We start from the raw sequence: 14,199 nt of genomic DNA on the forward strand, positions 1-14,199 counted from the left end.
GACCAACGACCATACTTCTGCCCCATCTGTGGCAAAAGCTTCAAGCTGATGTTAACAAGCATCAGGTGGTGCATGAAGACATTCGTCCCTTCTTCTGTGCCCAGTGTGATAAAGGTTTCAAGCGGGCAGCCTGCCTGACAAAGCATCAGAAATTCCACAGAAGATCCCTTCGGGTGCACTATCTGTGGGTGCAACTTTAAATGGGAGGTGTCACTAAAGGACAATTTGCATTTCCACAAGGGTGGGATGACCTTTGTCTGCCCAGAGGAGTGCTGTGGAGGGAGCTTCAGCCATCGCTCCACCTACCTGCAGCACTGTCGTACACACAAGAAGTTTGAGTAGTACTCCTGTCAGTTCTGCAGCCGCGTCTGCAGTGCTGAAGCATGAACGCACATACACTCAACAGCACGGGAACGAAATCTAGTCTGGCTGATACCAAACTCGAAGTCTTCCTGACTTCAGAGTCTGGAAAGGGTCCTTGATGTTGTAGGCACAATGAGTCTACACTGCGTGCACAATTATTAGGCAAGTGAGTATTCTGATCTTATTATCGTTTCTATTCACATTTTCGAACTCCAAACCATATAAACTTGAATGCTTATTGGATTTAATCATTTTCAGGTGATATGTATTTGTGTAATGAGGGAGGGTGTGGCGAAAGTGAATAACACCTTATATCAAGGTGTGCATAATTATTAGGCAGCCTCATTACCTCAGTTAAATTTCTTTTTTGACCCATTTTACCTGACACTAAAAAAACTAAAATGTAAAATGCCTTTCAGACGGATGCGACACTCTTTAAATAGCTAAACTATTGAGGTGTGACCACCGGACATTCAAACGTTTTGTTGCGAATAGTCAACTGGGGTCCAAAAAATGCATGTGGAAGAAAAGGCGCAAATGAACTGCAAAAGACTTGACAAGAATTAAACGTCAAACTACCAGGAACCCATTATCCTCCAGTGCCACCGTATTCCAGAACTGCAACCTACCTGGAGTCTTCAAAGTACAAGGTGTCAAGTGCTCAGAGACATGGCCAAGGTCAAGAAGGCTGAAACAAGATGAATAAGATTCACAAGTTGAAGCGTCAAGATTGGGCAAAGAAATACCTGAAGACAGATTTTTCAAAGGTTTTATGGACAGATGAAATGAAAGTGACTCTTGATGGACCAAATGGATGGGCCCGTGGCTGGATCAGTAATGGACACAGGGCACCACTTTGAGTCGGGTGCCAGCAAGGTGAAGGAGGGGTACTGGTATGGGCTGCTATCATTGAGGATGAGGTAGTTGGACCTTTTCGGGTTGAAGATGGACTGAAACTCAACTCCAAACCTACTGCCAGTTTCTGGAAGATTCTTTCGTCAAACAGTGGTACAGGAAGAAGTCCTCAGCATTCTAGAAGGCCATGATCTTTATGCAGGACAATGCTCCATCACACGCATCCAAGTACTCCACTGCTTGGCTAGCCAGCAAGGGCCTCAAAGATGCCTGAATAATGACCTGGCCCCCTTCCTCACCTGACTTAAATCCTATTGAGAACTTGTGGGCCCTTCTCAAACGTGAGATTTACAGTGATGGAAGACAATACACCTTTTTGAACAGCATTTGGGAGGCTGTGGTTGCTGCTTCAGTGAAAATTGATCGTGAACAGATCAAGAAACTGACAGACTCCATGGATGGAAGGCTCATGGCAGTTATGAAAATAAGGGTGGCTATATTGGTCACTGAATATTTTTGAGGCCAAAAATGTTATACAATTGTCATTTTGTGTTACTTAGCTGTTACACTTACTCAAAAAATTGAGAATAAGCAAGTGAGTTGAGAGAAATTTTTGTAATTTAGTTGCCTAATAATTGTGCACATATTTCCCTGAGAAAGACAAAACTCACTTCTCCTTTGTTAAACATTCAGGTTTGAGGTTCAATAACATTTTATTGACAGAGCATTGTTTGTTCAACAATAAAATTAATCCCGAGGAATACAATTTGCCTAATAATTGTGCACGCAGTGTAATGAAGAGGGCTGTACTTTTTTACTGATTGGTTCACTTGTCTTTCTCACTCAAGCACCCACATGGACAGCCACACACACACTTATATTTCTTTTTACATTCTTAGTTTCCCTGTCGAAGGGGTGGATTTGGGGGGAGGGGCTTAGGGTATAAGTGGTGGTTGCGAGGGAAGGGTGGTTGGAAATATGCGGGGGAATGGGAGGCTCAGGATAGAAGCTCATTTTTGTTTCCAAATTAAAATGAACAACACTTTGTACTTGTCATCTCCTCCAACAGTGTTGAGTCTGTACATATGCATGGACCCGTTGTGTAATGATCAAATATGGAGGTGTGTAGAAGTAATTTAAAATCAGCCAGTTACACTCAAACATTACCTACTTTCCCAAATGAGGGTGGTGCTCTGTACTTCTAATCTACAGAATATATCTCAGCCCTATCTTTAGGACAAATGAGAGGATTATGCCTTACTGACAGACCAATGAACACACAGGCAAAGCCCTTAATCTCTGGTGTAGTTATGCCTCTCTGTAGAGAGGCTCAATAGTGTGTGGTAGTGTTTGTCGAGGGGAGGGAGGGGGCAAGCCTGGAGTCCACCAGGAGCAGGGCAAGCTGCCAAACTGAACTCGCTGACACCCCTCCAGCTCCCTGAGCTGAGGCCAACATTCAGACGGGAGCCAAAGGCAGCTTAGCCTGACCAACTGGATAAATGTATGGATTTCTGAGATCTTTCACACAGTGCGTCAGATTGCTGCCCTCCTGTTAGCCACACATAGCCGTCTTCTACCCACATATCCACGCCAATGCGTTTTTTGGAGCCAAATTTCAACTGTATCAGGCAGGAAAACTAAACATTCCTGTGGGATATAATAAAGCTCAACAGAACCACAAATACACAGCATACATACAGCCTATGGAATGGTATTCTGATGGGCTTTACCAACCCGATATTGAAGAGAGATTTTTGTGGCAACGGAACCTGTCACACTAATGTAGCCTCTGTTCGCTCCAAGGCCAAAAGTATTGTTGCTACACATAGAAGCTTTCTCCTGATTGATAGTCATGGACACAAACTGCAATCTATAAACAAAGTACTGCTGCCCCCAAGAGGATTGTGAGGCAATACATCCAGTTTCACTGTTGACGTCAATACTGTACTGTCTATCTCTACATGCCATGATGTTGCTTCTTGACAATGGTATTCATATTAATCAAGGACAGGTTAGACAAGATACAATGGAGCTAAACAAATTCAGATACTATTGTTTTGTCAATAGAAAAGTCAAACGTCAGAGGTCTGCCACAATTTCTCATCAGGCTCCTATGATTCATGTCCACAGGGCTAAATATAGGCTTCCCGGCAAATTATCATGGGGAAATCACATTTAGAAATGGGGCAGGAAACACTACAATTATCAGCAAAACAACTGACGACCCTGGGCAATTAAAGTACCAGGAAGGAGGAATAATTTAGAACCAAAGGAACCGCTATAGAAAGTAACCCTTTTCCTGTATTCAGTAAAATCTCAGGTTATGACTGAAAAGGGATAAGGAAAACGATCATTAATGTTTAGCATTTGACAGTTGTAATATTTAACAAATCATCCCTCAAACTCAATGTGTGGTTTTGTGTGTTTCAAATGCTATACAATAAAAGTGCAATAACTACCTCAGAATATGACCCAAAATAAAGGCTTTGAAAGAATTTTATTGAAATTTGTCAATTTAAGTCCTAATCCCTTACGGTTTCAAAAAGCGTGCTTTGGGTTTAAACGCCAATATCCCAGACTCATCCAAAGCCATTTCTTTGCTAAAACAGCACCATTTGTAGTCATATGAAAACCTATACAACAGGTCATTTGGCACATTCAACTCATTCCATAGTGTTCTGTACTGGCAATTCATACTTAACACAACTTAGCTCCATATCTGAGCAAATAAATGCCTTAACCATCTTTATTGATGAGAACGGCATCAAAATGTATTTGACCGCAAGAGAAATGTATACAGTAATCCTATCAGAATGTCTCTGTAAAACAACTCACGCCGAGATGAAGTCACTTATTTAAAGGGTTCCACGGTACTGGGTGATGCTGAGAATTGATTCTGATCACAGAACATTCAATCCAGAGGCAATCTCAAATCAGCCCCAATAATCAGCATTATGATAAATGAATCTCTGAACGCTGGCCGTGTTTGGATTTCAGGAGGGGATGATACATTACACTGAAACATCTGAGCGCATGGATATCCCATTTGAAGTGAATAAGAGCCCTTTCACATCATAACCAAAGACTTGAAATGTCATAGGGCAAATACGAATAACAATGACGTCCCAACTAAAATCAACAATTCTTTAAATCGCCAATGGTAAGTAGAACATACTCAAATGATTTTGCCGTTTGCTCGATTCATGGGAGAGCATTTAGTTATGGTTTTAATGCTGGTTAGAAATAGTTTCCATATTGAGGTTTTATCAGGCCTTTGCTTGGATTTGTATTTCCTTAGGAAGCGGTTTTAAGTAAAGATACTGGTCATTGTAACATTCATAAAGCACGCACTCTGATGGACAAAGGGAAATGTCTCATTTGGACAAAACCCAGGTAAGAGTAACAAGATTAACGATTATTCATCTTCACATAGAAAGGTCGATCAGAAAGGCATTAGTTGACTAGACCAAAATTTACTGAACAGTAATTTCGGGAGAGCTCAGTGACAGATTCCAAAAACATTACAGCGTTCCTGATCATGTCAGGGGTTCAGGACACAAAGATCTGGAAGACTAGCCTGGCAGATACAAAGATAAGTCATCCACTCCATTTGGAAGATAGGTGAGGCTGGTCTTGGGTTAACAGTCTTGACAATCATGTAGATGAACAAGTACTAGATATAGGAAATAAAACCCTTGTTTAAGAGCCAATTGTTTGCATGAATTAGAGGGAAATTATACTACCAATATATTCTAGTACACTTTAAAACAGTCGCAAAGAGAAAAGTTACAATGGTAAAAGCTGCTGCATGGGGTATACTAATACTGTATCTTCCAACTTGTGATTTAACAGACTACATTAGGTCAAAGGGATGATTATTTCATCTTCCCTGTATGCATTAGTTGATCACCAAGGATCCAAACTTGTCTGGTGTACATGGCAGTGGGTCTGGCAAATTGAGTGACACCATTGTGAACTGGTTTAACAACTGCATAGGGAAAACATTGCCCCATAGCATACAGGCATAGCCAAGTACCATCACCGTAACCATATGAAAAACAATCAGAGCTTGCCACGACTGGTGGTGGGATAACAAACAGAAACAACTTTCCCAGCTTGTGTTAACCCTTTAAATTCAGTAAGCTCCTATCACCTGAGGCTGCTCTTACATGATGTCCTTCTGGTTAAGACATTTGAACAATATGTAAGAAAAGCCAAGCAGAGGCACCTATGCCTGACTGGATGTTATAGCATTGTCTTTATTAAATCGATGGGGATAGGTGCAGCTCTTTAAAAGGAAAGAAAATGAACTGCAACAGATGGACAATTTGATTGCCAAGGCAGTTTTTGCATAAAATACTGACTAACATTCAAGATGTGAAGAAAAAAAAAAAGAGACACTTTTGTAGTACTGATATTGAGGAGTGTAAAATAACAGAACTTGTTACTCCTATGGAAGAACAAAAAATAAATAAAATCAGTAAAATAGAGTTTAGAACCTTCCATTTCAATATATGGGGAAAAATGTGATAACATAATTCATTACATTTTATCTGTTCTCAAACAAACTATTTGCATTTGGCATAAGATCTGCCGGCTCCATTTCAGTGTCACCACCACCGCCCAGTCTACAAACCAGGAAAGGCTGTTTGGAGATCTCCAAAGAATGTGGTTTTTCCATTTCGAGAGATCTCTGTGCACTTAGGACAGAGTATGAGAAACAGCACACAAAGCTTTTCCGGATGCAGTGTAGCTACACAGAGATCTGGCCAAACATGCCAGTGTCACATCTTCGAAAGAAAAAAAGTTAAAGAAATGTGGTCTGCTTTGTCCTCACTAGTGCTTTTGGCCCCAATGAGGGGAATCATCCCTCCCTTCATGGCATCTTTAGGAATAACCCCTCCCTTCATGGCATCTTTAATAAGTTATTTTAGAGCAAACAGAATCCAGAGTTTCTCTTTCTTCGGTTTGCAGAGAGAAAAGAGAAAATGTCAACCAGTCCAGTTTTGAAGTTGCTGTTGATCATAGTTTGCTATAAGTTTCTTTATATGTGCCAGTTTGCTGTGTAGATATTCACAGCGGTTCTTCTCTTGGCTATAGTTTGGATTCGTCTGAGGGAAAGTAAAACAAAATCAGTATGTTGAAAAATTACTTGAGCAGCTTTATGAGAAACAAATTGTCAGATGCAAAGATTACCTTTTTTATTTTACGATACTCTTGGAGTATCTGATTGTGGATTGTCTAAAAGACAAAAATGGCAAAACAATTAATAAACGTGTCAATCAGTGATTGTCAGAACATTAACTACAAATGAATCCTTAAGATGAACATTGGAACAATAATAACAACACCAGCAGCTTAGGTAGAACCGTAGAGAGTATGCGTCAGTGGGCCAAAGGGGTCGTACCTTGTACTTGTCTGTGCCTTGTTGGAGCTGCTTAAGCTCAGTGTCGAGCACAGTGAACTGCCGGGTGATGCCCTCTATCCGAGCGTGGAGGCCCCGGTACTCACTATACTCAGTATTAAAGTAATTCTTGTATGTTTGACGCTGCTCGGAAGAGCCAATCACGGTATACTCCCTGTTCAGAAAGAGGAAACAGAATGCAGAAGTAAGAGTGGAGTACTTCAATGAAATAGCTTTCAATTGCACACTTTCCATGTCATTAGAATCTGTTGCACTGAAACAAATGGTAATTTCCTAATACATGTATTGTGGTTTTATAGGTAGGAAGTGCTTACGATAAATAGTCTGCCATCTCAGTCGATGACGAAGGAACACTGGTGTTGTTGCACATTCCATTGAGATCTGAAAGGAAGCACAAGGTTACTTTGTAAGTGAAGTTTAAGGTTTAACAATATATCGATTCTATGACTCCAAGTAAAACTTGTGCTAGGTAGTTAATATTAGCTACAGCTCATCTACTGTACCTGTGACAAAGCTTAGGTATTTCTCCTCCTATAGCTTGTCCTCAAATAAAAATGGTGAGCCAACATGTTTTCAGCACTTACTTCCACTGATCAAAACTCGTTTTATGGCCCGCTTGTTCATCTGCAGCCGACAGTGAGCAATATTTTAGGAACATCAAATCACGATAAAATTGAAGAATCGAATTGTGATACATATCGTATCTGCTCCTAAGTATCGTGATACTATACCGTGAGGTCCCTCGCAATTCCCAGCCCTACTTTCTTAATTGAAGCCAATAAACTCACAGATCAATTAGGGCTTCCATTCACAAGAACGCAGACTGCAGTAATATACAGTACCAGTCAAAAGTATGGACACCTACTCATTCAAGGGTTTGTTATTTTTACTATTTTCTACATTGTAGAACAGTGAAGACATCTAAAAACTATGAAATCATGTAGTAACCAAAGTGTTAAATCTAAATGTTTTTTATTTGAGATTATTCAAAGTAGCCACCCTTTGCCTTGATGACAGCTTTGCACACTCTTGGCATTCTCTCAACCAGCTTCACCTGGAATGCTTTTCCAACAGTCTTGAAGGAGTTCCCACATATGCTGAGCACTTGTTGGCTGTGTTTCCTTCACTCTGCAGTCCAACTCATCCCAAACCATCTCAATTGGGTTGAGGACGGGTGATTGTGGAGGCCAGGTCATCTGATGCAGCACTCCATCACTCTCCTTGGTCAAATAGCCCTTACACAGCCTGGAGGTGTGTTGGGTCATTGTCCTGTTAAAAAACAAATGATAGTCCCACTAAGCGCAACCCAGATGGGATGGCGTATCACTGCAGAATGCTGTGGTAGCTGGTTAAGCGTGCCCTTGAATTCTAAATAAATCAGAGTGTCACCAGCAAATCACCACCGCCATGCTTCACCTTGGGAACCACACATGCAGAGATCCGGTCATCCTACTCTGCATCTCACAAAGATAGTGGTTAGAACCAGAAATCTCAAATTTAGATTCAAACCAAAGGACAGATTTCCACCAGTCTAATGTCCATAACTTGTATTTCTTGGCCCAAGCAAGTCTTCTTATTGATGTCCTTTAGTAATGATTTCTTTGCAGAAATTCAACCATGAAGGCCTGATTCATGCAGTCTCCTCTGAACAGTTGATGTTGAGATGTGTGTTTCTTGAACTCAGAAGCATTTATTTGTGCTGTAATTTCTTGAGGCTGCTAACTCTAATGAACTTACCCTCTGCAACAGAGCTAACTCCAGGTCTTCCTTTTGTGTGGCGGTCCTCACGAGCCAGTTTCATCATAGCGCTTGATGGTTTTTGCAACTGCGCTTGAAGAAACTTTTCAAGTTGTTAAAATGTTCCCGGATTGACTTCATGTTTTAAAGTAATGGACTGTCTTTTCTCTTTGCTTATTTGAGCGGTCATAACATGGAACTTGGTCTTATACCAAATAGGGCAATCTTCTGTATACCACAACTGATTGGCTCAAACACATTAAGAAAATAAATACCACAAATTAGCTTAAAGCACACCTGTTAACTTCATCGGGGTAGGGGGCAGTATTTTGACGTCCAGATGAAAAGCGTGCCCGTAGTAAACTGCCTGCTACTCAGGCCCAGAAGGTAGGATATGCATATTATTAGTAGATTTTGATAGAAAACACTTAAGTTTCTAAAACTGTTTGAATGATGTCTGAGTATAACAGAACTCATATGGCAGGCAAAAACCTGAGATAAAATCCAACCAGGAAGTGTGGAAATCTGAGTTTTGTAGTTTTTCAAGTGATTGCCTCTAATAGGGTCTGTGGGGTCATTTTGCACTTCCTAAGGCTTCCACTAGATGTCAGTCTTTAGAATGTTGTTTCATGCTTCTACTGTGAATGGGGAGAGAATAAGAGCATATGGAGTCAGATGACTGAGAAAATGACATGAGCTCAATCTCGCGCGCTCCCGTGAGAGTTAGGTGTGTTCCTTTTCATTTCTGAAGAGAAAGGAATCATCCGGTTGGAATATTAGATAAAAACATCCTAAAGATTGATTCTATACATCGTTTGACATGTTTCTACCAACTGTAATAACTTTTTGTCTGAAGTTACTGCGCGAGCACAGTGCATTTGGATTACTCCACTGAACGCGAACAAAATGGAGGTATTTGGACATAAAGATGAACTTTATCGAACATTTATTCTGGAACTGGGATTCCTGGGAGTGCATTCCGATGAAGATCAAAGGTAAGTGAATATTTATAATGTTATTTGTAACTTCTGTTGACTCAAATGGCGGGTATCTGTATGGCTTCTTTTGGTGTCTGAGCGCTCTACTCAGATTATTGCAAAGTTTCCTTTCACCGTAAAGCTTTTTGAAATCTGTCACACTTCTGCTTAATGCAACCGCTGTATCTATAATTCTTTGAATAACAGTTGTATATTATATCAACGTTTATGATGAGTATTTCTGTAAATTGATGTGCTCATTCACCGGAAGTTTTGGGAGGCAAAACATTTCTGAACATTACACGCCAATGTAAAATTTATATATATAAAAAAAATATGAACTTTATCGAGCAAAACATACATTTATTGTGTAACATGAAGTCCTGAGTGCCATCTGTTGAAGATCAAAGGTTAGTGATTAATTTTAGCTGCATTTCTGGTTTTTGTGACGCCTCTCCCTGCTTGGAAAATGGCTGTGGTTTTTCTTGTCTAGGCACTGTCCTAACAATCTAATGTTATGCTTTCGCTGTAAAGCCTTTTTGAAATCGGACAGTGTGGTTGGATTAACGAGAAGTGTCTCTTTTCCCCACATACCCCAGATGTTAATTGAAATGCATTCCAGGTGACTACGTCATGAAGCTGGTTAAGAGAATGCCAAGAGTGTGCAAAGCTGTCATCAAGGCAAAGGGTGGCTACTTCGAAGAATCTCAAATAAATATTTTGATTTGTTTAACACTTTTTTGGTTAGGACATGATTCCATATGTGTTATTTCATAGTTTTGAAGTCTTCACTATTATTCTACATGAAGAAAACAGTGAAAATAAAGAATGAGGTAGTGTCCACACTTTTGACTGGTACTGTAGGTATAGGATTCATTCATCCATTTTATCAATTCATTTAAAATTGGGACGGATATGTTGAGTACATAATGTCATCTTTCCACTTTGAAAATGTCTCATTAATCACCAAGGTCAAAATTCATGAGATGGAATCATGCTTAACAGGTTTCCCTTCTGCCAATCGTTCATCTAATTGTACAATGACAGACTTCTCTCTGTAAATTTATAGAGAGGTTAAGATCCACACCATAGCTTGTACACATCTCACCTGTGCTGCTGTGTGGAATACTACTGCTCTTCAGTTTCTCAGGGCTGGAGGTGATGTCACAGGCTTTTCTTGGCTCAGGAACACGCTCCTCTGCTCCTTTCCTCTCCTCTCTCACTCGCCCACGTTCCCTCTCTTTGGACTTTTCCTTGTCTTTGTGTTTTTTGGACTTCTTCTTGGACTTGCCGTGCAGGGAGGGCAAGGTGCCCTTGCCCTGGGGCCCATCGAGGCCGGTGTGTCCGAGGGACGAGAGGCCCAGGGTTGGTACGGACAGCGCTGCGGGCCCAGAGAAAACTGGTGGCTGGCTCAGTCTCTCAGCTACAGCGGCCTCTTGGCCCTCACAGTCCCGGCCATTGTGGCTGGAGTCGTTGCTAACGTCGGAGAGTGGGTCGAAGGGCCGGTGGATGTCAAGTAGGGGGAGCTGGGAGCTGGACGTCACGCCTTCAACCGCTGGCACCGCAACCACTGCCCCACTCCCCTCCTTTCCATTGGAGGAACTCGGCTTGCCATTTATTGGCACCGCTGCCTTGTTAGCCATGTGTGATATCCTGGGCTTTTTGTTGGCCAGAGGATCGATGAAATCTGCAGCAGGTCGTTTCTGGCACAAACAGAGTTTGAGGCAGAAAATTAAAAACAGGAATATGGACTCATTTCAACTCTAAGGATTCGGAGAAAAAATATGAGCAGATAACTATTACTGACAGATTAAGAATATTTACTAAAACCCTGAGTATTAACTTTAAGCTCGTGCTGGTGTGAAGCAGAGAAGGTCAGAGTGAAAGGGATCTCTCAGCCACATTGGGAGTATGATGACTAGGGACGGGCATTTCACTATTCAAATAATCTCAATGACATTTCTTGCCAGATTGCAGGATCGCCCCCCCACAAACAAATGCTTTTCTCTTGACAAGAATGACAAATGCATATGGCAGAAGTAAACAGCAGACAGGCTGCTTTTCTCTGTAGTTTTTCACTAAAAGCAACAGTAAAAGAGTAGTCTGATTTTCACTATGATTGAACTGATTCAGTCACAAAAAAAAGGTGTTTTGCAATGATCTGTGTCAGGTCTTGTGGAAACTGTTAGGTGTGTGCCTTTACCATTTGAAGTGGGGAAAATAGAATACCAATGTCAGGGCAGACTGGACTAGAGGGCTAAATGCGCAGCAGAAGCTCAACGCACAGTTATAAAAACTACATTCAAAACTTTGCTATATTAGATTAGATTAAGTATTTCAAATGTCATGGTATATCCTTGTGGGTAATATCACAAGGATAACGTAATTTAATTTATTTAAAAGCTTTTTCATTGTCAAAATAGGCCTTAAGAGATCTGCAAAAATGAACACTCAAGTAATAGAATACTAACGTCTGTTCAGATATCTGGAAAACCGTGCCCATCCCCAAGGATGACCATCCCCTTTCCACACAATGCATGGTACTGTATTACTAACAGACTACATTTGATCCAACCTACACTAACAACTTCGGAAGTGGCTGACCTAGTCACAGTGGAGCAGAAAGTCCTTGGTTCTGAAATAACACTGGGTACAGTTTGGAGCCCTGTGGACCTTCACAGCTCCATAACCTGTTTAGTTTGGTAGAACTTCTCTCACCAAACCCAGACTGGCCACATACACAACTGCACCTTGGTGGGTTTATGTTTACAGCGAGTGTTCCAAAACACCCTCTTTTCAATGAACACCAGAACCAACTGTGTGTGTACGGAGGAGGGTGTGTATTTACTAATGCGTAAGAAGGGAGGAAACGAAGGTAAAGCACATGCGGTGTCTCAGGAAAACTCAGAGGGGAAGGAGCGAACAAAATCTACAGTAACTCCTCTTAATGGGACCACAAACAGTGGAAGGCCCTATGAGGACACTCTGTAAGGAGTGGGAAGTAAGTGGTTAAGAAGGGGAGGAGCAGGGGCATGGAGACAAGGAGAAGTAGAAGAAGAGATGGCTCACCTGCGACGGGGAGCTGCTAGCCAGCTCTTTGGGAGGGCTCACTGGGAGTGGGACCTCAGCTGGAGGAACCACTGTGGTGGTGCTCAGAGTCTGACTCTGGGCCTGACACATTTTCCTAAAACAAAACAAGTCAGAAGCTGAGTCACCACAGACATAAATAATACATTGCGTGAGCCCAATTCAGACATTCATTATTTTGGAAAACTTCCTGAATTCAGGTTAAATCTAGTGCACAAGTACATTCATTGAGTTGGCAAGTCTGTCATGTAACTAGTTCTACGTCGGTGTGTTCATTCAAAGCACCAACTCCAAGGTCAATTCATAATTTTTCCCCCATTACTTTAGATTTGTGTGCGTTGTGAAATTGTTAGACATTACTTGTCGATATTACTGCACTGTTAAAGCTAGAAACACAAGCATTTCACTACACTTGCAATAACATCTGCTAAACACGTGTATGTGACCAATTTGATTTGACTCCCAGTTCCACTGGGCCTGTGACATTGGCACACGACCATATTATGGTGGCCTTGCTCTACATTCTGTTATTTTCCTTGTCTCAGACAGAAATACACATTTAACTGACCTGGTTAAACAAGTCAGACATCATAAACAGATATCTGGCAAAGCCTTGGGTGAGATGCTAAGTATCAGCTGCTAAATAAAAACACAGTATACAGAGATTGTGTGATGTGTGTACATCAACAGAATATTATTTGTGTATGTTGGTAGAGTGTTGACAGTAGGGGGCAGTGGGATACAGCGGGGAATTAGCCAAGTCCCGCCCCTACAGAGAGGGAGAAAAAAAAAGGCGAAAGTGTAAGAAACGCTAGAGGGGTGGGGAGAACAGCCTAGGGAGAAGGCTGGCTGCTGTGCAGTGGTCCTGTCACAGCTGAAGCCTAAGGAGCCTCGACTCAAGCGCCGAGCCTGGACCTTGAACCAGTGCCACCTCACAAGGATCAGCATGTGCTGGAACAGTGTTGCATCACAGGTCTTCCAATCATTTTTCTGCACTACACTTGCGTGACCATAGCTGGTGTTCAAACATTGTGGGAGGGTGTTCAGCTGATAAGCTAGCCAAGGCTCAAAGTACAGTCCAAAAAGACATATGGTAGGCATCTCTTGCTTTTGAATGAAGTCCATAGAAACATTTAATCATTGAGAATGTGAAATATTCCCTGCTATATTGAGTCCAACAATTTTGGGTCAACTCAGTAAACCCAACTAAGCACACTGCAATGCCTGTTCTAAATTTAGCTGCAAGCTGCATTTCCTTACTGCCCCAGATCTTGAGAAACCAGATTTTTTTCACTGGTCCCACCAGTAAAAAAAGCCAGTTAGGCGTGTCAAGAACACAGGGCAGAGAGAAAACCACACATGGTGAGTGGTGCCTGGTTTCAGACTTCAGTCTACTATTCCTGAGGATATCTGGAACTACAGCACCTGGGATTCTATGGACATTTGTTTAAACTAACAAAGCTGAGGTGATAAAGTACACAAACCAAAGTGAGGAGGATTCCATTATTGCTGGTTCATGCCACTGGCAGTTATTGACATGTGGAACTGTACACAAAAGCACTGGTTTTAATATGGCATGCAATATAGTAATATAGCGCCACCTAGCACATACCGAACAAGGATCCTCTTCAGAAGTTGCTGGTCTCCCTCAGTGTAGCCTGGCCAGTCCTTTTGAATGTCCTTCAACAAAGAGTCCTTCAATGTGAAGGTGTTGTCTCTCACATTTAGGTTAGCCACCTATAGACAGCAATCAAT

At 41.6% G+C, this 14,199-nt stretch overlaps 1 protein-coding gene and 1 long non-coding RNA gene across 2 annotated transcripts in view; one reads left to right on the forward strand and one right to left on the reverse strand.

The window, feature by feature from the left end:
• The first annotated feature begins 241 nt into the window (after positions 1-241).
• Positions 242-1,984, forward strand: LOC145858573 (uncharacterized). The gene is made up of 2 exons (XR_014379002.1): positions 242-529; positions 783-1,984. It is a non-coding gene; the product is annotated as an uncharacterized LOC145858573 (long non-coding RNA).
• Positions 1,985-3,696: 1,712 nt separating this feature from the next.
• LOC106613783 (RNA polymerase II elongation factor ELL) overlaps positions 3,697-14,199 on the reverse strand; it is a 55,234-nt gene continuing 44,731 nt past the window's right edge. The window contains exons 6-12 of the mRNA XM_014216393.3: positions 14,057-14,181; positions 12,427-12,541; positions 10,466-11,060; positions 6,958-7,024; positions 6,626-6,797; positions 6,415-6,459; positions 3,697-6,329 (exon numbers count right to left, since the gene is read on the reverse strand). Of these exons, the coding sequence (XP_014071868.1) occupies positions 6,210-6,329; positions 6,415-6,459; positions 6,626-6,797; positions 6,958-7,024; positions 10,466-11,060; positions 12,427-12,541; positions 14,057-14,181 (1,239 nt within the window). The 3' untranslated portion in view covers positions 3,697-6,209. The remainder of the gene's footprint in view (positions 6,330-6,414; positions 6,460-6,625; positions 6,798-6,957; positions 7,025-10,465; positions 11,061-12,426; positions 12,542-14,056; positions 14,182-14,199) is intronic.

Source organism: Salmo salar, chromosome 10 (assembly GCF_965601325.2).
Source record: "Salmo salar chromosome 10, fSalSal1, whole genome shotgun sequence".
NCBI classification, from domain to species: domain Eukaryota; kingdom Metazoa; phylum Chordata; class Actinopteri; order Salmoniformes; family Salmonidae; genus Salmo; species Salmo salar.